The sequence below is a fragment of the Lithobates pipiens genome, unplaced genomic scaffold (assembly GCF_037356315.1).
Source record: "Lithobates pipiens isolate NorthernLeopardFrog02 unplaced genomic scaffold, aLitPip1_a1.2 Scaffold_8, whole genome shotgun sequence".
NCBI lineage: Eukaryota > Metazoa > Chordata > Amphibia > Anura > Ranidae > Lithobates > Lithobates pipiens.
This window is the reverse complement of record NW_027507903.1, coordinates 230,248,885-230,269,732: the sequence shown is the minus strand read 5'-3', so window position 1 is coordinate 230,269,732 and position 20,848 is coordinate 230,248,885. Positions and strand designations below refer to the sequence as shown.

Genomic DNA, 20,848 nt, shown 5'->3' with positions numbered 1-20,848 from the left:
TCCTTGATTGGCCACCCAGCTGGTATTTCTATGCAGGTGTGTCTCCCTGATTGCTCAAAAAGATTTCTTCTCAAAATGCGAGCGTCCCCACTGCTTACAATTATCCAACCTACGTAAGTAATACATTTGAAACTAAAATACATCCTTGTACTATTTTTTCTCAATTTTTATACTTTAGAGGGTCCTTCACCCCCAAAAGGTTGTTTTATTTTAGCAACCTTGAAATTAAGCTAGGTACTCAAAGAACTTTAAATCATCCCAAAATTTCAAATTTGGTCTTACTATATATTCCTTTTTTTATCAGTTTTCTTGGGTTGGCTTTTTAGCCCCCTGCGATTCAGCACTGCTGTGGCTAACCCCCGAGGTGGACAATCCCACTACTTTACCACCAACGTAGTGGTTAAAGGTGGGTTTGATGTGTGTGTGTCTGTTGTTTCCCCTCCCCCTTTCCCCTTCCCCTCTATTTCTGCATTTACGAATGTTGTGACATACTTTATTATTATTTTGTACTTTGTATTTTCGGTTTAGATCTTGTTCAAACTTTCACACATCCCCTGAAGAAGCAATCTAATGCGAAACATGTCGGGACTATGTGTGCTTGACGAGAACAACCACTGTATTGCATTATTCTGAATCTTTTAAGCATATATTGCTACTGATTTTAAGCTCAAACTTAATAAATTTTTGTACTACTAACTTTGTACTTCAATTAATTGTATTTTGTTAATTAGCACCGCAAAAATCCCTAATTTCCCTTCCTGTCCTTTGATTCATAGTTAAAGCACTGTTCCATCAGCAATTTTATTTTTTTTAAAAGCTACAAACACTGTAGCTGCTGACTTAATAAGGACACTTACTTACAGGAAGTCTGCAATGTTGCCCAAGGCCGATCCGGCCATCGGATCGGGTGCAGGCACTACCATTCTAATTAAGGGAAAACTGAAGTGGAGCCTTGCGGCTTTCACTGCCCGTTTCCTACTGTGCATGCGCGAGTCGCTCAACGCTTTGTGAATGGCCTGCTGTCTTCTGACATGGGGGGGACTCGGTGGAGAAGAGGACATGATCTACTGCGGAACGGTCCGGAATACACAGGCTGTACTTCATAAAAAGGTAAGTTAGAAGAGAAAACTTTTTTCACTAGCCAAAAATGAGGGGTGGAAAGGCGGTCTCATTTAAGACCACCTTCCAAAAATGGGTGGAGCTCTACTTTAACCACTTGCCGACCGCCGCACGACGATGTACGTCCTATTTTTGAAGAGGGATATCTCGGTAACGGCAGCAGCTGCTGCCACAACCGAGATATCCATCTCTTCAGGCGGCGGTCGGCTGTACGATAACGGTGGTCTCCGCGATGGATTTGCCGCGAGATCACCGCTATCGGCGGCGGGAGAGGTGCCACCCCAACTCCCGCCGCCCTCCCGCACCTTCCGTCGCTTACCGGAGCCGTCGGTAGCGGCGGAGGCGATAGGGTCCTTTCATCTGCTGGGCATAGAGACAAGTGAGGCTAAGATGGCCCCCACTCGTCTCTATACCATAGGAGGGCGGAAGGGACGTCAAAACGTCACTTCCGCCCATACCTCTTTAAAGGTATATTTTTTTTAAATGTCAGGTTTTTTTTTTTTTTTTTTGCATTTTAGCCCAAATATGAGATCTGAGGACTTTTTGACCCCAGATCTCATATTTAAGAGGACCTGTCATGTTTTTTTCTATTACAAGGGATGTTTACATTCCTTGTAATAGGAATAAAAGTGATCCATTTTTTTTTTTTTTTTTAAACAGTGTAAAAATAAATAAAATCAATTAAAATAAATAAGAAATTTTTTTTTTTTTTAAAAACACCCTGTCACGACGAGCTTGCGCACAGAAGCGAGCGCATACGTGAGTAGCGCCCGCATATGAAAACGGTGGTCAAACCACACGTGAGGTATCGCCGCGATCGGTAGAGCGAGAGCAATAATTCTAGCCCTAGACCTCCTCTAACGCAAAAAATGCAACCTGTAGAATTTTTTAAATGTCGCTTATGGAGATTTTTGAGGCTAAAAGTTTGACGCCATTCCACGAGCGGGCGCAATTTTGAAGCGTGACATGTTGGGTATCAATTTACTCGGCGTACCATTATCTTTCACAATATAAAAAAAATTGGGCTAATTTTACTGTTGTCTTATTTTTTTATTCAAAAAAGTGAATTTTTTCAAAAAAAAAAGTGCGTTTGTAAGACCGCTGCGCAAATACGGTGTGAAAAAAAGTATTTCAATGACCGCCATTTTATTCTCTAGGGTGTTTGAAAAAAAACAATATAAAATGTTTGGGGGTTCTAAGTAATTTTCTAGCAAAAAAACTGTTTTAAACATGTAAACACCAAGTCTGAAAAAGAGGCCTGGTCTTAAGTGGTTAAGGAACTTCTAAATCGAATTACAGGGGACAAGGTTGCATCCTTACAGAAGAGAGACAGGCTTGATGAGGAAAAGACCAAGAAATGCTCATCGCTCTGGTGGCTTTAATAGGTGAACAAGGTGGTTTATTGTCCAACTCAATTGGTTAAATCCACTTAGCTGTAGAAGACGTGAAATCTGGAAACCAAAGAACCTCTTCTGAAATCTAAAACAGGGAATCTGTCAGCCCAAAAAAGCGGCGAGCAAGAGATAAAACCTTGACAGAATTTACCACATCCAGGCAACATAGAAAGACACCCTTGCGGTCAACTGGACCCAAAGGAAAATTAACACAATATCCTCAGAAAAACGTCAGTCACTGAAATTATACATAACTATATAAAACTATATAAAACTTTATTCCTCCTGGCTGCTCATCACAGCCCCTCCCACAACTGGATTTCCTTATTTGTTCCTTGCCCGGCAGAGAATGGCATTGTGCCTGCACCCACTGAGATGTCCATATCAGTCATCCCAGGAGACCGTGTTACTATAAGGTGTATTCGTAGCTCAGGATTGTGCATGCGTGCAGATGTGCCACAGGTTTTCAGAAAAACAATAAAGACCTGCGGCACATCTGTGCATGTATGGGGATATCCCACCCATGCGCCAAATGTACAAAGACAGTCTGCCATGGTTTGCATATATGCAGGAAAGCCACTTTTGCAGCACAGTTTTGGTCAGTTAACGGAGGCTGAAAAATAACAGCATATTCAACAGGTGTAAAAAAAAAAAAGTGTTACAGGGGGACTTAGAAAAACAAAGATTGCCTTTTTAAATGCTACTGAAGGACTGCACCATATACATATTTTTTATTTTGCCTGAAGTACCATGTTAAGAAAAGCTACTATATTAATACAATTGAACTAAACTAAAAATGGTCTGCTTTTTACAAACTACAATCTACTTTTCTAGCACTTACCTGTAACTTATGAAAATCCCTTCAATGGAAGATTTCAAGTCTTACATATACTATGCACTTTATGCCCCACTACCTAGTGTTGTACAATTTTAGAACAATGATCTGAACAATACATTGAAATGAAGTGCATTTAGTATGAAATTATTTAATGGTGGCCTATATTGGACATCAATTTTATAGATTGTTTAATCACCACTTGTGGGATCATGGGAGAGGGAAAGCAAATTACTTTATTACTAAATTATCTTAACTGTGGGTGTACACTTGCAGTGTCGCTCTCCTCAAGTTTTCTGGCCAAGGACAGACACGACGACTTCTCACCGACTACATTGTATAACAGTACATACTTCAGAAATATTTATACTGAACAGAAATGTACAGACTGCTGAAAGTATGTCATTATTTAGAATTTTTCTTTCATTCTGAACACTTACTTTAAGCTCTTCTTCCATTTCAGATATTCGTCTCTCCAAAGCTCTTCTTTCCTAAAGAGAGCAGAAGATATACTATGTAAGTGGTCCAGATGAAGATAGAAGTATGAAATAACCCTTTTAACAGCTAAAGGGCTAGCTGTCTGTCATTGAATAAAATGTTCTTCCAACAGCAGTAAATTCTTAGCAGAGCCACTGGTTTGTCTTGAAATGTAGGTTTGTGCAGCAAGCTTTCACTCATTTGGCACTAATAAACTCTGCCCCTAAAATATATAAAGAGAATTCAAATACAGCTTTTAAAGGGATTCTAAAAAAGCAAAAAATAATTTTTTTTAACCTTAATGCATGCTCTCCATTAAAGTAAAAACTTTTCAAAAAAGTGGTTTACCTCAGCCTCCCCTTAAACACTTATCTGAGCCCAAACTCAATCCAGCGCACTGTCTGCAGCAGCTCTTCTTATCCACTCCCTTCTCACAGGAGACTCAGCAGCAGTGGGAGCTGCTGGCTCCTGCTGCTGTCAGTCAACTCTTGTGATGAGGAAGCGGGGCAGGGCCAAGCCACACTGTGTGCATCTATGCATGCATGCATACAGCCTTGCTCGGGGTCAAGCCTGCACGAATGCTCCCACAGCAAGTGGAATGCTATAGGGACACTCGGAGAAGAGGAGCCAAGATGGTCAGCCGGGGACCCCAGAAGATGACCTGGGCTGCTCTGTGCAAATCCATTGAATCCCCATACAATCGGATACAGGCTTTTGAATTGAGTGCTTTTAACAAGCCAGAAGGCACCTATTTTCTTTATTCCAGAGGACGCAGCACCTATGGTTGCCAAAAAGTAACTGTCAGAAAGTCGAATTTTGATTAATTTGCCCATACAACAGTTTTCCACTTTGCAAGAGACCATTTTAAATGAGCTTTGGCCCATAGCAGATAGTGGCATTTCTGGATCATGTTCAGATCATTCTTTCCCTAACAGCTTTACCTTTCATTTTTGGAAGGAACAATTGACTGTGTTCAGACAGTTAGGTTGGGGAAAAAATGTCCATCTAGTTCAACCCATAAAAAACAAACAAAAAAAAAAAATCAATCCCATATACACAATCATATACCCACAATTAATCCGGAGGAAGGTGAAAAGCCCCAGCAAAGCATGATCCAATTTGCTACAGCAGGGGAAACAATTCCTTAACGACCGCCCCGAAGAGGCAATCAAATTTTCCCTGGATCAGCTTTACCTATAAAAAGGTTAGTACCCAGTTATATTATATACATTTAGGAAAAAATCCAGGGCTTTTTTAATCTACTGAGCTGACCAGAACCATCTCTGGAGGGAGTCTATTCCATATTTTCACAGCGTACTGTGAATAAATCTTTCCATATTTGGAGACAATCTCTTTTCCTCTAGACATAAACAGTGCCCCCTTGTCCTCTGTGGTGACTTTAAAGTGAATATCTCAACACCAAGTTCACTATATGTACCCCTTATGTATCTGTACATGTTAATCTTAGCACCCCCTTAATCTCCTCTTCTCAAGAGAGAATAAATGTAATCTTTTCTCATAGCTGAGCTCCTCTATGCCTATTATCAGTTTGGTTGCCTTCTCTGCACTCTCCAGTTGCCCGATATCCTTTTTGGGAACTGGTGCCCAAAACCGAACTGCGTATTCCAGATGAGGTCTTACTAATGATTTGTACAGGGGCAAAATCTCTCACTCTGGAGTTCATACCTCTCAATAGAAGAAAGCATTTTACATGCTTTGGAAACTGTAGCTTATGATCTACCAAAACCCCTAGATCCTTCTCCACTATGGATTCCCCTCAGTTGCACTAGTATGTATGATGTATGCATATTTTTAGCCTCCAATTGCATAACTTTACATTTAGCAACACACATTTGCCACATAGTTTCCCAAATAAACAGTGCATTGAGGATGTTATTCTACTGCATAGCTCGGTGTCATGTATAAAGACTGAAATGGTAATTTTAATCCCAGACCCTGCATCATTTATAAAGTTATTAAAAAGTAAAGGTCCCAACACTGAACCTTGGGGTACACCACTAATAACCTTAGACCATGCAGAGTATGAATCATTAACCACTACTCTCTGAATTTGGATTTTAGCAGGTTTTCTATCCATTTACAAACTGATCTTCCCAAGCCAGTAGACTTTACCTTACACATTAGCCATGGGTGGGGAACTGTGTCAAACGCTTTTGCAAAGTCCAAATATACTACGTCCACAGCCACCCCTTTTGTCCAAGGTTTTATTTACCTCATCGTAAAAATGACAACTTCTGTCTTTCGTGAATCCATGCTGTCTGTAGCTCAAAATATTTTTTTCCCCAGCAAGAACTCCTCTATGTGATCTTTTATTAAACTCAAGCATCTCCCCCACTATAGAAGTTAAACAGATCTATAGTTACTTGGTAAAGACTTTGATCCCTTTTTAAATATAGGCACTACATTGGCCCTACGCCAACCCAATGGTACTATTCAAATCATTAAGTCCCTAAAAATTAGAAACAATGGCTTTGAAATGACAGAGCTCAATTCCTTTAGGATCTGTGGGTGTATGCATACATCCATGGACAGTGATTTTTGGAAGTATTCCTGAGCCTATGCAGTGGTGTCCATCTCAGAATCATGCCTGTTTAATGCACTGTGGTATGAGGGCCCAAAGAGCCAATATTGTGATTCTGCATTGTCCCTTCCACACAGATTTCTCCAGATTATTGGAATTTTTTGATATTATATACTGTGCAACATTATTTTGAAATGGGTGGTGGGGGGGTGGAGAGTTTTAGACCATAACCCTGGTCCAGATTCTGGTGGCCAAGATAGTCTGCCTGACAGTTTTCCACTCCCATGAAGTGAACCACGGATAGGGCTGGTACATGAAGATTCATCCAACCAAGAATCCTAAACACTCCCCCATGCCCACCTGGCTCCTGGTGCTGCCCTAGGAATTGATGTAGACTAAAGTCATGGCATTATCCTATTGTAGTCTGATCAGGAAACCCCCAGGTAGTTATCCAATGTGAGTGAACTGCCCAGAGCTCAAGTTGATGAGATGGCTGGTCCCCTTTCAGAAACCATTGGTCCTGAACAGACAAGTGGATCCAACACAACTCCCCCACACCTGAAAAGGCTGGTGTCTGATGATAATCTGGCAACCGCAAGGAAAAACAAAAAACAAGTACATAGACCTAACAAACTAAGGATGCATTGGTCAGAGCCAGTGACCAAGGAATGCTGTTACCTTGGCAACAACTCAATGTAGATGTCTGGAATGGTTTCATGCAATGGCACCCCCTGCGAAATAATCCATCATGAGGCCCCGAATGCTCATGGAAGAACAGAAGGATGCAATTCACATGGCAATTAGAAGACATGGAGACAGCTTCTAAAGTTTCTCCTGCGGCAGGAAAACCCATGGTCTTAAATGGTGTTAAGGGCAGGGGTCTTCAAACTGCGGCCCTCCAGTTGTTCAGGAACTACATTTCCCATCATGCCTAGTCATGTCTGTGAATGTCAGTTTTACAATGCCTCATGGGATGTGTAGTTCCGCAACAGTTGGAGTTCCATAGTTTGAGGATTCCAGTGTTAAGGAGTCGTCCCAAGTTCTCCAACGAGGAGGGGGATATAGGATAGACTTGTGTCCAAAGTTTGGTTGGACACTAGGGATGAGCCGAACACCCCCCAGTTCGGTTTGCATCAGAACATGCGAACAGGCAATAAATTCGTTCAAACTTCTGAACACCGTTAAAGTCTATGGGACTCGAACATGAAAAATCTAAAGTGCTAATTTTAAAGGCTTATATGCAAGTTATTGTCATAAAAAAAAGTGTTTGGGGACCGAGTCCTGCCCCAGGGGACATGTATCAATGCAAAAGTTTTGAAAACTGCAGTTTTTGCAGGAGCAGTTATTTTAAGAATGCTTAAAGTGAAACAATAAAAGTGAAATATTCCTTTACATTTCGTACCTAGGGTTGTGTATAGTATGCCTGTAAAGTAGTGCTTGTTTTCCGTGATTAGAACTGTCCCTGTACAAAGTGTCATTTCTGAAGGGAAAAAAAAGTGATTTGAAAGCACTCGTGGCTATAACGAATTGTCAGCTCCCGGTAATACGGAGAACAGTCATTGAAAGTCATTGATAAAAAAAAATGCGTGGGGGTCCCCCAAATTCAATTACCAGGCCCTTTAGGATTGGTATGGACATTAAGGGGAACCCTGCGTCAAATTTGTGACGTGAACAGCTCTCATGAGGTAAATTGACAGCATCTCTACTCATGACTGGGATTTTTCCCAGTTATAGCTATGTCTTCAAGCCTACAGCTGTTACTCGCGGATTCTTGGTCCTTATTGAAGATTCTGCATTGTGTCTTGGGAGTCATCTTGGATGGGCGTGGACTTCTAGGAAACACAGCCACTGTACATTTATGGACAATTAGTCTAACTATCCACTGACTGATGCCTACACAAGGAGATTGCTTTGTAAACCTTTCCAGTGTTATGTAGATGAACTACTCTTGATCTTTTCAGAAAGCTCCTTTTTGTGAGGCATGGTTCACGTCAGCTGATGCTACTTATGAACAATCTTTAAATGTTGGAGTGTCTCATCAACCAAAGTAGCTCTACCAAAGTAGCTCTAAAACCACACCTCAAAACTAATTTCATTAATTGGACTCCAGATGTGCAAACTACTGACGCCAATTTGCTTTTTTTTTTTAAAGTAGTTAGCCTGTGCGTTCACATCCTTTTTCCTCCAGCACTGTGAACGTTTAATGGACATGTTTAATACATTGTTTGCGTGTTATCTGCTAAAGCACATTGTGTTTGTCTATTGTAGTGACTTACATGAGGATCAGATTATATTTTATTGCAAATTGCTGCAGAAAACTAAATACAAGGAGTTGACGCACTTTTTTGCCACAGTATCATAACTAGGAAGATCCATTGATCTAGGAAGCCTAGCCCTGAGGGGAAAATGCAAACTGGGGGGGAAAGAGCAACCTAGATAGGAACGGGAATTCTGTAGTAGGAGGCCTAGGCATCTAAGATGCGATAGCCAGCAAGCCACAAACAAGAAAAAACACCTCAACTGAAGATGTTAAGGTGGGGGCATCACCAATGCAGAGGAAAACCTTTCCTGCAGTCATGGCAGGACTGTCAGTAACGTTTGAATGCACAGTGAAATGGATATTGAGATTATAACTGGCCTTGAAACAGCATTCAAGTGTTGAGAAGTCAAAGCCAGCCTAAAATATTGCCATACGGAATCCTGGACCTGAATGGACAAAAAATGAAGCCGAGGGCATGCCAACACCCCATTGGCCATGCCCGACCAGAAACAGAGGCCTCCAGAAATGGGAACTAAATTGGAAAACAGATAAGTCTGAAGGAGAGGCGGTCCTAAGGAATGCCATGACTGGTGAAGGATTGGTCTGGCACCTAGGAAAAGGGGGAACAGGAAGAGGAAAACCCATTGGGTGCACACCGGCATAGGTACAACAGCCAGCGTGCATGCATCCATCCACACAGAGGCATAAGCCTGGTCAATGAGGACTCAGCTGGGGAAACCCAAATGAGCGACTTGTAGATCAAGCTGCAAACATAGGAGGTTGTCTCATGTCATGTGTAGGGATTCAGCCCCTGGGGGCCAGGGCAAAATGCGCAACCAGTGAAAAGATCCCACAAATGCAGGAAAGTGGATCTAATAGCTGCATTACCAGCACTCCCAGCTGACTAAATCACATTAGCTGGAACAGGGCATAAGGCACATGAGGTGGCACAGTCCCTGGCCATCCCAGGGCTATGACCTTGGCAGGAAGAAGGGGAATCAACACCACTGACAGAGCACCTGAGTGCACAGATAGTGCATCACACCTCTGCCAGGATATGCAGCGATTGGGTCCCATCTGCATCATAGCACAACCCAGTGGCTATGCACTGACAGATGAAAAGTGCACTTGCTGAGCAGTTGAAAGGCAATCATGAGATTCCTCACCGATGGAGAGCTGCATACCTGTTTGCCAGCATCCTGTACTGCTAAATTAAGATAGTTAAATCAGAACCTAATTGTATCTGAGGAACACACACTGAACCCCCCCCCCTCCAGGATTTCAAGCTGTGGCACTTTTGACTAAGGGCAGATTATTCAAGTAGCATTTACTTCCTGAAATCCATCTGCCCTAGCTCAGGCATGTAGGTGGGAGGGGGTACTTAGCTGAGAAAGCCCATCCTTCCCATGAATGAAAGAAACCATGCATCCTGAGATGTAGGACATTTGTATTTGGCCTAGGTCAAAAACCATGAAACTGAAGTTTTGAAAAAAATAAAATAAAAAATAGTTAAGTAAACATAATATAATTTCCTAAGACTAGTAGCGTAAGGATTAAGTATAGTTAGAGTAAATTCACACTACATGTGGTGACAGATATTTAACTGCATTGTAAAATGTCTGTCACCACAGAAACACACAGGAAACAATTGTTTCCTGTGTGTTCAATCCACAGTGGTTTCCTACGTGGACCATTCCTAGGACTGCACTGCAGAATGCGGCAATTTATTGCAGCGCAAAGCAATGTACAGCAACAAAATCGCACTGCTGTATATTGCCGTGAATGAAGTGTACATTTTGTACACTTCTAATAAAGTTAGTACAAAGAAGAAAAGAAGTGTAACGTGCTGAATCATGCACCACACTGCCCCTTACTGCAGCTGACTACGGAGAGCTGTCGCAGCAGTGAATCACTGTGGCAACTCTGTTGCTGTGTGAAAAAAGCCTTAATGTTGATTAAGAGTTTTGTTCCGCTTTAAACATAAGAAAGCAGTTTTTCCTCTTTCAAATCTATTCTTTGTGCATTTTTCAAATTACTTTCTTTGTGCATTTTAAAAACGAAGATTGAGGCTGCATTCACATATATGTGAATTGGATACGGCTTTCTCCGCAACCAATTCGCAAGACAGGCAAGTGTGACCGGCTCTCAATGGATCTTGTTAACACAGGTTTGGGGCGGCCACAGAGTATATTGAAAAAGGGTCATGTGCGCATTTGGGTCCGATTCAGGTGCGAATTCAGGCAAATATTTGGACCCGAATTGCACCTGAACTGTTGAACAAACATGCACCGAACCCCAGACACAAACCCGCAGCACATATGTGAACCTGCCCCGAGACTAGTACCAAAGAAGTAGGATGTCAGTTTAGAGGTTTCAGATTTTACTTGTTATAAGTTTGCTCCGGATTGACACATTAGGTAGGGATGTCAGGATTCGAATGATTGATCATCACCACCTCAGGTTGTGAATAACCAGTGACATTTCTTATACCATAGAGCAATAGAAATTACACTTACCCTTTTTTCAATTTCTAGAAGTGATCTGTCTGCAAATCGTTCTTGCCGCTGAAACAGAAAAGCCAAATTGGCATCAGTAGGATGCATACCCTCCTGCAAAGTGTCTTTGACCTCAAAAGTTTGTCAAGTTTTTCAAAAAGTCAATCTAAAATACAAGCTATTCCTCTACAGAGGTTCTACTGGTAAAATAGAGTATCAAAAATGATTCCTTCCTCCAAAAAATACTTTAACCCTTTGCCTCCAGAGCCATTTGTTTTTTTGTTTTTTGTTTTTATATGCGTTAATATGGATCGCCCTTAGGGAAGCCTATTCACTTAAACATGCTGCTGTACACGCGACCTATGCTGACACATTTGTTGTTAACTACATTTGTGGTGCAAGTGCCAATTAAAGTTAGCAAATACATCAAATTGATGAGGCAGGCAAAACCACTACCTGGATATACCCATGCCCTAGCATAGTATAAAAATATTTCAAGGTATATTCAAACCTGTGTTGCTTTTTCAAGCTGTAACTTTAGTTCTGTTAATTCCAGGTTGGTGTCATGCAACTGGGCCTTCAGCTTCTCATTTTCTGCTATAATTTGTTCATACAACTGGAAATAAGCAGAAAAATCTGATACTTAGCATTTGAATATATTGTGCTTTATAATAATGAATTCATGCAATATACACTGAATGTGTTGTCAGCCAAGCATTATGACATTTTGCTGTTAAGGCATAGGAAAGATTAGCATGTCTCCTTTTACCGAGCTGAATGCCGTAATTTGTGCCTGCATAGAGATATAACACCAGTTCAGGAAAAATGGGTCTATAGTTGCTACAAAAAGACTTGCATGATAGCCTACAATGAGAAAAAGCTTTATAAACTGCAGATTATCAAACTGAACAGAAACTGTTTTGATGAAAGGAAATCAATTGCAAGACTTTTTTTGTTGCAGAATGGAGGGTTGTTACCTTTTTAAAATCGGTAGAGTCATCCTTTTCTAGTCTGCTGTGATTAAATCTTCCTCTTTCTAAATAACTAGAAGATCCCATATTTGATTCATATCGATCACTGGCTAGAACACCTGATGTTCCTGGATACCTGCAAACCAATTGTTTTAAATTTTTACACAGAAATCTTGTCTCTCCATGGTAAGGTTACTTGAATGTTAATGCTTTATTGCCAGTGTAATGATGCAATATTGGCAGGTGAAAAATGAAATCTCTCAAAACAAGGTACTGGAAGCCATAAAAGGTGACAAGCACAATCAACATAGCAGCTTAGGACAAAACAGGCTATCTGTAATTAGCACCTATTGTTAATACTTGTTTGTACACAATTTCTGCACCAGTCAAAACTTTTGCAGCATAGGCATCTAGCAAATAACCAAGCATATGCTTTACATATTTGCTTTCAAATTTGATTCTACAAAAAAAAAAAAAAAAAAAAAAAAAAAAACTTACATCATTCTGGTCTCATAAGTTTCTAAAACACAAAAATCTTAGAAATGACACCGAAATGGTAATTTTTATTGTGTAAAAAATTATTAGAGCATGTAATCACTCCAACAGGCAATACATTGTACAATTTCTGAACAGTCTCCTCTAGATTTACCTTCAACTATGTAGTGCAAGGACCTTCCTGACTGGATACAAATTAAATGTGTTTAGGTTTGACCTCCTTATGGGGTTTTTGGGAAATCTAAAGGAAAATTATACAATATAATGTATGGCCAGCTGAAGTTATTTTAGCCCTTCTTTTTGACAACAGGTTAAACAAAAGTACGATGAGCAAACAAATTTACTATAAACAGCAGGAGCTTGTAAAGAGCATGCAGAAAATGCATAAAGTCTATATGACCCATTCATTAAAAAGAGTAGAATACAGACTGGGTATTGTAGAAAGGTTCATAATGTGCTACAGAGGAAAAAACAAACATACCTTGACAGGCTGTCCATCTACATATGGAGAAAAAAAAAGAAAAGGGAAAATAGTAAATCACACAACTGAACAGAATATAAGAAAGCAAGGCAAATAGACTGTTATTAAAGCGGGAGTCCGCCGGGAGTAACGCTGTTTTTAAAAGCCAGCAGCTACAAATACTGCAGCTGCTGACTTTTAAAATAGTGACACTTACCTGTCCAGCGCGCCCGCGATGTCGGCACCCGAAGCCGATCTCTCGATCGTCTCTCGGGTGCTGCCGCCGCCATCTTGGGTATGGGAATCAGGAAGTGGAGCCTTTCGGCTTCATTTCCCGGTTCCCTACTGCGCATGCGCGAGTCGCGCTGCGCAATAAGGATGGACCCGCTGCCTCTGGGATCTGTATGTTTCCCAGCAGGCAGTGGGGGGACTTTCGGAAAGGGGCGTAATCTACGCCCCTTTCCGCAGAGAGCTATCCCGGAAGTGGGTGCAGATACCTGTACTGTACAGGTATCTGCACCCCCCTCCCCCCTGAAAGGTGCCAATTGTGGCGCCGGAGAGGGGGAGGGTTCCGATGAGCGGAAGGTCCACTTTAGGGTGGACCTCCGCTTTAAGCTAGGGGATCACAACATTGCAGTGTCATTAAACCTCAAATAGGTTTTGTGTGGATTACTTTTAACGTATTCTAAAGCTGTGTGCAAAAGCTTTTCAGCATTAACTTTTCTTTGTAAATACCTGGTTCGTGCCATAAAGCAGCCAATCCTCTGGATGCAGTGTTGCCATTCTAATTGTGGATGCTCTAACAGCAGCTCATCATATTCCACCCTTTCCCCTGGAACCAACCCAAAGTGACTCTTCAGTGGCTTCAGAGGGTTGAATGAGAGGTGCCTGAAACACTGCTCTTTCACTTTCTTCCTCTGTCCCTCCTCAACCCACCACTCAGTGCTTTTAACAACCCTGCATCTTCCTTTCTCCAAGAATGCTGCTAAAATGCCATTAGCTGCGCTGCAGCTGAGGGCAGAGGGACAGGCATCATAGCAATGGCAGCTATGAGGAGAAAGACAGGTTTGAGCGAAAGCAGCTGAGCAGTGGGCTGAAGAGGGACACAGATGGCCTAGGAGTGTGTCAGGCTCCTAACAGTGCATTCTTTTTTTGTTATACTTGACCTCAGATTACTTCTGCATTTCTTCGCCCTCCTATCTCAGTGATGTGCAGAGAAAATGCAGTAAATTACGTAACCAGACTAGGTTCATTTTTCTCTCTCTTCACGTGGGCTGAACACTCTTGCTTCTATTGTAAGATTTGCCATTGTGTATGAAACCGGATGTCCCTGTAGCCGCACAATGATGCATTATCCCCATGATGAAGCTCTGAGGGGTGTAGCGAGAGCCCTGGCTGAGGTTACAATATACCATCACGAGCGGGTTTGCTTCAATGTAAGGCTACAGGAACATCCATTTTCACACATTGACATCTGGAGCTGGGATGAGCTCCTTCCCCAGCCAGAACTCACAGTAGTGGACATGAGATTTTCTATTCACAAATGTAAATGTGGTTTAAAGTCACTTAATGATCTTTAATAAAAACGATGGGCAGCGCAAGTGCCTGCTAGTTTAACTTCCTTTATCAAAACCCAGGAGTTCTACAGTAAGTCACTTAAAAGCATGACTAAAACTTTGTTTAAATGACTGCCAAAAAGTCTGTAGCGTTAAATCACTTTAACTGGTTTGTCAAGTTCCCATAAAATGTCTTGGCAACACAGGTAGGTATTGAGTTTCTCTCTTGGATCAATGAGACTAACTAGTGATCTTTTGTCTACTTGCAACATTCTTGAGCAGATGCCAGATTTGATGGTATGCTCTAAACACCATTATGACTGCACTTCTAAAATGAACCTGTGAAGTAGGAATTTGTATTCCTCTTATTTATACAAGAACCTGCAGAAGGAATAAACCATACAACCATTTGAAAGATCCTGTCATGTAGGCAACCCTGCCAAAGTTCATGTCAGCTTCACTACAAACATACAATCCAATATATAATCTTTAGGTATCTAATATTTAAAGAAGAAGCTTAAAAAAAAACAAAAAAAACAAAACAAAAAAATAAAATAAAACAGTATATTCATAGACCCTTGGGTGGTCAACAGCTAGGCAAACCAAACCAAGTCCTGGGCTTCCACCTAGTACAACCTGGAGAAGGTTTGAACTGAAGACCAGATTGTTGGCTTGCAAAGTGGTGCAGAAGATGCTTGATGTCAGCATGCCACTGAGGCGGTGGAGTACACATTACTGGAGGAATAGCTAAGTGCCTATGAATACATAAGTGCTTAATAGACTCAAATAATATATATATCCACTCAAATTAAATCAAGATGTGCACCTTCACAGTGCTACCGATAGCCAATCAAGTGCAATGTGAGCAATCAACACATAAGAATAAAATTGAAGTGAAAAACGTGTAACATGAAAAATTAAAAAAATAAAAATAAAAAATAGAAATAAAAATTTATAAATAGAAGTGAAATAAAAAATAAAATGAGAATAAAAAACTCTAGAAACTAAAAATAAAATTAATACAATGCAGTAAGATACAGTGTATCTTAATCCATGAAGTGCATAAAGTGCAAAAAATATTGATGATCAAAGTCCAAACAAGCATCCAATGTGCCTTAAAAATATCACATCAAACAGAGGCTATATACAATCGTGCAATCTGTGAGTCCGTCCAGTGCCAGATAAATCAACAGGCTGCGTGAACAAAAAGGCTGATTCCACCGGTGCTCATGTGAATCTTGTGTTCACACACTAGGTGCAATAACTACCTTACCTTACTGCTGTAAGGTAAACAGCATTCCAATAAATATTCTGTTGCTATCCGCTGGTATAAGCACAGTAGGTAGTTTCCTCTGGGCACTCAGTCGCAAAGCATATGTAATAATATTTAAACTAAGTAAAACATACAGTTTAAAACGAACGAGCGCCGCGCTTGTACTCCGGACGTCACTTCCGGTGTCCTCACTCTCCTATAGCGTTCCTACGTGTATCGTCACCAGTCATGTGACTTCATCAGGGAATTTTTTTTAATTTTTCATGTTGCACGTTTTTCACTTCAATTTTATTCTTATGTGTTGATTACTGATTGCTCACATTGCACTTGATTGGATATCGGTAGCACTGTGAAGGTGCACATCTTGATTTAATTTGAGTGGATATATATATTATTTGAGTCTATTAAGCACTTATGTATTCATAGGCACTTAGCTATTCTATACAATTTATATACTATTTACTGACACTAAGGTAATTTATCCAGTTTATTTATTTATATATTTATTCACTATTTATTTGCTTGGAGCGCGACACCAAATATTAATTTAGTATTACACATTTTTGGGGAGGGTTATTACCCCTGTCGGTGTTTTGCTGCAACCATAGTCTCCACTCTGTTTTAGGGCACGTAGTCTGGCGCGAGAATACCTTAAACCTTTATTACTGGAGGAACCTTATCCTTCAGTGTGTAAGCCGTCACAATGAGATATCTTGCCCAACTGAGAATGCGAGTACATTTTCTACATAGAGGCTGTGGCTTTCATATAAATTCTGATAACTCAGACCACAACCAGACAATGCAGAGCAATTTCTTTGTGATACAGAACAGGGCACAAAGGAAGGAAGGAAAAGGTCTTGACCAAGGTGGAAGGCTGATATAGTCGGTAAAAAAGGAGGATCAGGGATGCAAGACCAATTTGTCAAATGACAATGGCCAAAGACCACCACACAGAAGGTGCTGGGAAGGGGCAGCTGAAGTGAAGTCAAGTTTACTTTAATTTTGATGATGGTCTTTACTGCAGATGGGACAAATTTAAGTTGCTGTACCCATCTCTGAAGTTTAGTAAACTGCTCCTGGGGCAGGAAGACGTAGGATAGAAATGTATCACTACAAGTGACAAGACCATATCAGGGTTTACATCTGAAATGGTGGATTCATCTGAAGTCCTCCAAGGTGCACATCATGATTAACACATAGTCAAAGGTCTTTGAGCAGATTGTCCAGGTATCTAAAGACTGGAATACCTCAGGTTAACACCACCAAAACAAATGCAATGACTGAACGGGGGAGGCCACAGACTAACACAGCCGTTTCCGCACAGAACAAATTGAATAGATTGCTAATGACCTTGCAAGATAGGGATGTATAAATGCTCATGCCTTATGTCAATATATGCCAAGAAGTCTCCATGATAAAAGGAAGGCAATAACTGAACAGATTTTCAAACTGATCTCAGATTCAAAACCGAGAACATACTGAATGTAAAAGGCCATGATGGGATGTTTGCCTCCTTTGGATTTCAGAGCCGCAAACAGATTTCCAATAAAAACCTCAAAACCATTTGGTTGGAGAAACTGAAACCGCAAACCCAGAAATGCTTGGGCGTTGAGACACAGGAAGATACAAAGAAAAGAATCAAGGCAAAGCAAGTCAAGCTCTATTTAGTAGCCTTCAGATACCATTACCCACAACTATCAGCTGCGCTTGCATCACCCTGAAAATATAATCAGGCATCCAACCCCAATCTCAGATAGAATTTCTTGTTCTAATACATGACTAGTTAAGGGAAAAAAAATAATCACAAACACACAAATAAGCTTACTTTGCTGTCTCTCTTGTTGGTGCTGTCATCTGTGTCTGACTGATGCTCTTGGTCATTTTCATCACTCTGAGAGAGAAAAGGAAAAAAGAAAGACCGTATAAGAAAAAAAAATATTTCATACAATTTGCTGGCTATAAAATATAAACTAAGTTGGTAAACTGTAAAAGATGTGTAAAGAAGTTTTGAACAGTTGTACATTTAGTGCTAAACAAGGGAAAACATATCAAAACTGTTACTGAGAGCATGATCATAAATGCAGAGGGCTGGGGACCTGTGTCCCCCGAAAATGGAAGTCTGAAGTACAGTACAGGACACAGGAGTTCTTGAGCTATGGTAATATGCGGCTACCTTCAGGTGATTGGACAAGCTTTGCTGGGAACTGCCCCTCAGCGTATCTATATAAATCTGATCCACCCATGAAGCTCAAGTTTTTTAGAAAGCAGTAAAGATATTACAAAGAGGAAATGGACCAATTTCTTGTACGCTAAGATTCTTAGTCCATGGAACATCCCCAATAAATCTAGAGGTGGGTAATAAATAGCCTAGGTTTGCAGCAACAGACTGGTAGGATCAAAAAAACAAACAGGTGATAGATGTAGCACCTTGCATCTGAGGCAATAATTATAGGAATCCACCCAAGTAGACCCAGAGGTTTCCAAAATACAGATATCCGAGATCATGTAAAGGGAGTGCACCCAATAAAAGTACTGTGGGACTTTGTGCAATTAATCAAAATATGAAAAAAATAGAAATGTATTTATTAATATAAAAGGTGTGGTGCATACATCACCATAAGTTGAATACATAAAAACACAGCGCAGAATTGGATCATGTAAATAGTTCCCTCAGTATTGGGCCCAATGCGTTTCAGGACCGATAGAGAGTCCTTTCTTTAGGGCAGTGGTCATCAACCCTGTCCCCAGGGCAAACTAACAGGCCAGGTTTGCAAGATAACTGAAATACATCACAGGTGATGATATTTGCTGCTCACTGATTGCAGTATTCTAGTCAGCATCTCCCCCAAGGTAATACATAAAACCTGGCCTGTTAGTGGGTCCTGAGGACAGGGTTGATAACCACTGCTTTAGGGGCATTCCATGCAAAGTATTACTGCTATACAACATTCTATAATTAAATTATACAGGAGCATCATTGAAGCAAAGTCTGGAAAAACATACCGTTCCACTTCAAACTGAGATGACTTTTCCAGGTTTCATATCCCTCAAGGTTTCCCTGTAACATTTGAGCCCCTTTCTATCACTGGCTCTGTATCAGGTGGTACTCGTAGTGCAGAACCCACTTTGGATCGGTATGTCTTTACAGACTTTGCTTCAACGATGCTCCTGTATAATTTGTCCCCAATGCGGATTTTGATAAATGTGTTTCATTGTAGAATGTTGTATAGCAATAATATGTGGCATGGCATGCCCCTGAAGAAAGGACACTATATCAATCTGGAAACGCATCTGGCCCAATACTAAAGGAACTGTATTTACACAATCCAATTCTATTATTCAGGATTTATATAGCAACAACAGTTTGCGCAGCGCTTTACAACATGAGAGCAGACAGTACACTTACAATACAAATCAATACAGGAGGGACTAGAGGGCCATGCTCATTAGAGCTTACGATCTAGAAGGGAGGGTCAAGTTGAAACAAAAAAGGTAATAACTGTGGGGGATGAGCTGATGGAGAAAATGAAAATACAGTTGTTAGTTGTGGGTAGGATAGGCTTCTCTGAAGAGAAGGGTTTTCAGGGATCGCCTAAAAGCTAATAAAGTACGAGATAGGCGGACAGATTGGGGTAGGGCATTCCATAGGATTGGAGAGGCTTTGGAAAAGTCCTGGAGGCGAGCATGGGAGGAGGTGATGAGGGAGCTAGAGAGCAGGAGGTCTTGAGAGGAACGAAGAGAACGAGTAGGTTGGTATTTAGAGACTAAGCTAGTGATGTAGCTGGGGGCAGAGTTGTGGATGGCTTTGTACGTAATTGTTAGTATTTTGAATTCTTTGGCTGAGCGGAAGCCAGTGGAGGGATTGAGAGAGAGGAGTTTTGTTTTTATGTATTTGATTTATGGTGATGTATGCACCACACCTTTTATATTAATACATTTCAATTTTTTTTTTCATATTTTGTTATTTGCCCTTAAAGTCCCACAGTACTTTTATTGGGGGTACTCTTTACATGATATTTTAATCTGAGGCAGGGACCAGCAGAGGCTTAAAAGAAAAAAGTAAAATACAGCAGTTTTGAAAACATGAATAGAAAAAACAAGCAGTGGCCTTGCGACCATTGATAAGTGCTGATGCTAGTTGTAAAGAACCCGAAAAAACCCAACCTCTTGGGGGAAGGGATTTAGCTAGGGAAGAAGGAAATTTGTCCTCTGAGAACAGAATCCCTGGAAGAAGGGCGAATCACAATGAAGGACCGCCCCTTGAGGAATGGAAGAGGGGTCAGTTGGCAATGGAATACATGGCTGGCCTCCAGGTGACAGTCTTGGCCCTAGCCATAAGGCGAACTTTAAGTATATGACATGTCTTCAAGGCAAAACACAGTGAGGGAAAATGCCATTCCCAATAAATGTGATAAAAGGTGCCCTAGGTAATCCAGGCTTCCAGGATACTTTGTCCCCATGTCAGCAGGAAAGGAAACTCAAAAAGAGCACAAGGGAGCCACGAAATAACTATAACTGTTAAGGTACCAGCAAGAATGTTGCATTGTTACAGAGGCTCTTATAAGGGAATATTCCTTCTGAGTACAAAGGGAGGGCACAGGGTGGGCAAGAGCACCTGAGGAGAAATACAACAGAGAATAAAAGCAGCAACTTCTTGCAAAACAGGAGCGTACAAGGCCTAACCAAGACCTGCTAGGTACCAAGGTCCAGTTATTTTACAATGACAGAAGTACTAGGATGGGGATCCCTACTGTCACAACAGGTGAGAACTATACATCGATCTAATCTATACTAAGACAAAAAAAATACAAAAATGTATATAAATTAAAAATAGACAGACTTGATGGACCACAGTCTCTTTGCTGCCTTCACTTTTCTATGTTTAAGTTTACCTTAAATGATCGGTTACAGGGTGTGGGGGGGGGAGGAGCGATATGCAAGTCTGAGAAGAGGGGTTCCCAACAGAGTTTG

The 20,848-nt window shown here is 40.9% G+C and overlaps 1 protein-coding gene across 4 annotated transcripts in view; it reads right to left on the bottom strand.

The window, feature by feature from the left end:
• The window catches only part of PPP1R12A (protein phosphatase 1 regulatory subunit 12A), a 228,630-nt gene that overhangs the window by 20,621 nt on the left and 187,161 nt on the right, over positions 1 to 20,848 (bottom strand). For all 4 annotated transcript variants that reach the window (XM_077473604.1, XM_077473602.1, XM_077473605.1 and 1 more), the window contains 6 exons: positions 17,703 to 17,768; positions 13,070 to 13,086; positions 12,100 to 12,229; positions 11,634 to 11,738; positions 11,144 to 11,191; positions 3,789 to 3,839 (listed from right to left, as the gene is read on the bottom strand). In XM_077473604.1, the coding sequence (XP_077329730.1) occupies positions 3,789 to 3,839; positions 11,144 to 11,191; positions 11,634 to 11,738; positions 12,100 to 12,229; positions 13,070 to 13,086; positions 17,703 to 17,768 (417 nt within the window). The remainder of the gene's footprint in view (positions 1 to 3,788; positions 3,840 to 11,143; positions 11,192 to 11,633; positions 11,739 to 12,099; positions 12,230 to 13,069; positions 13,087 to 17,702; positions 17,769 to 20,848) is intronic.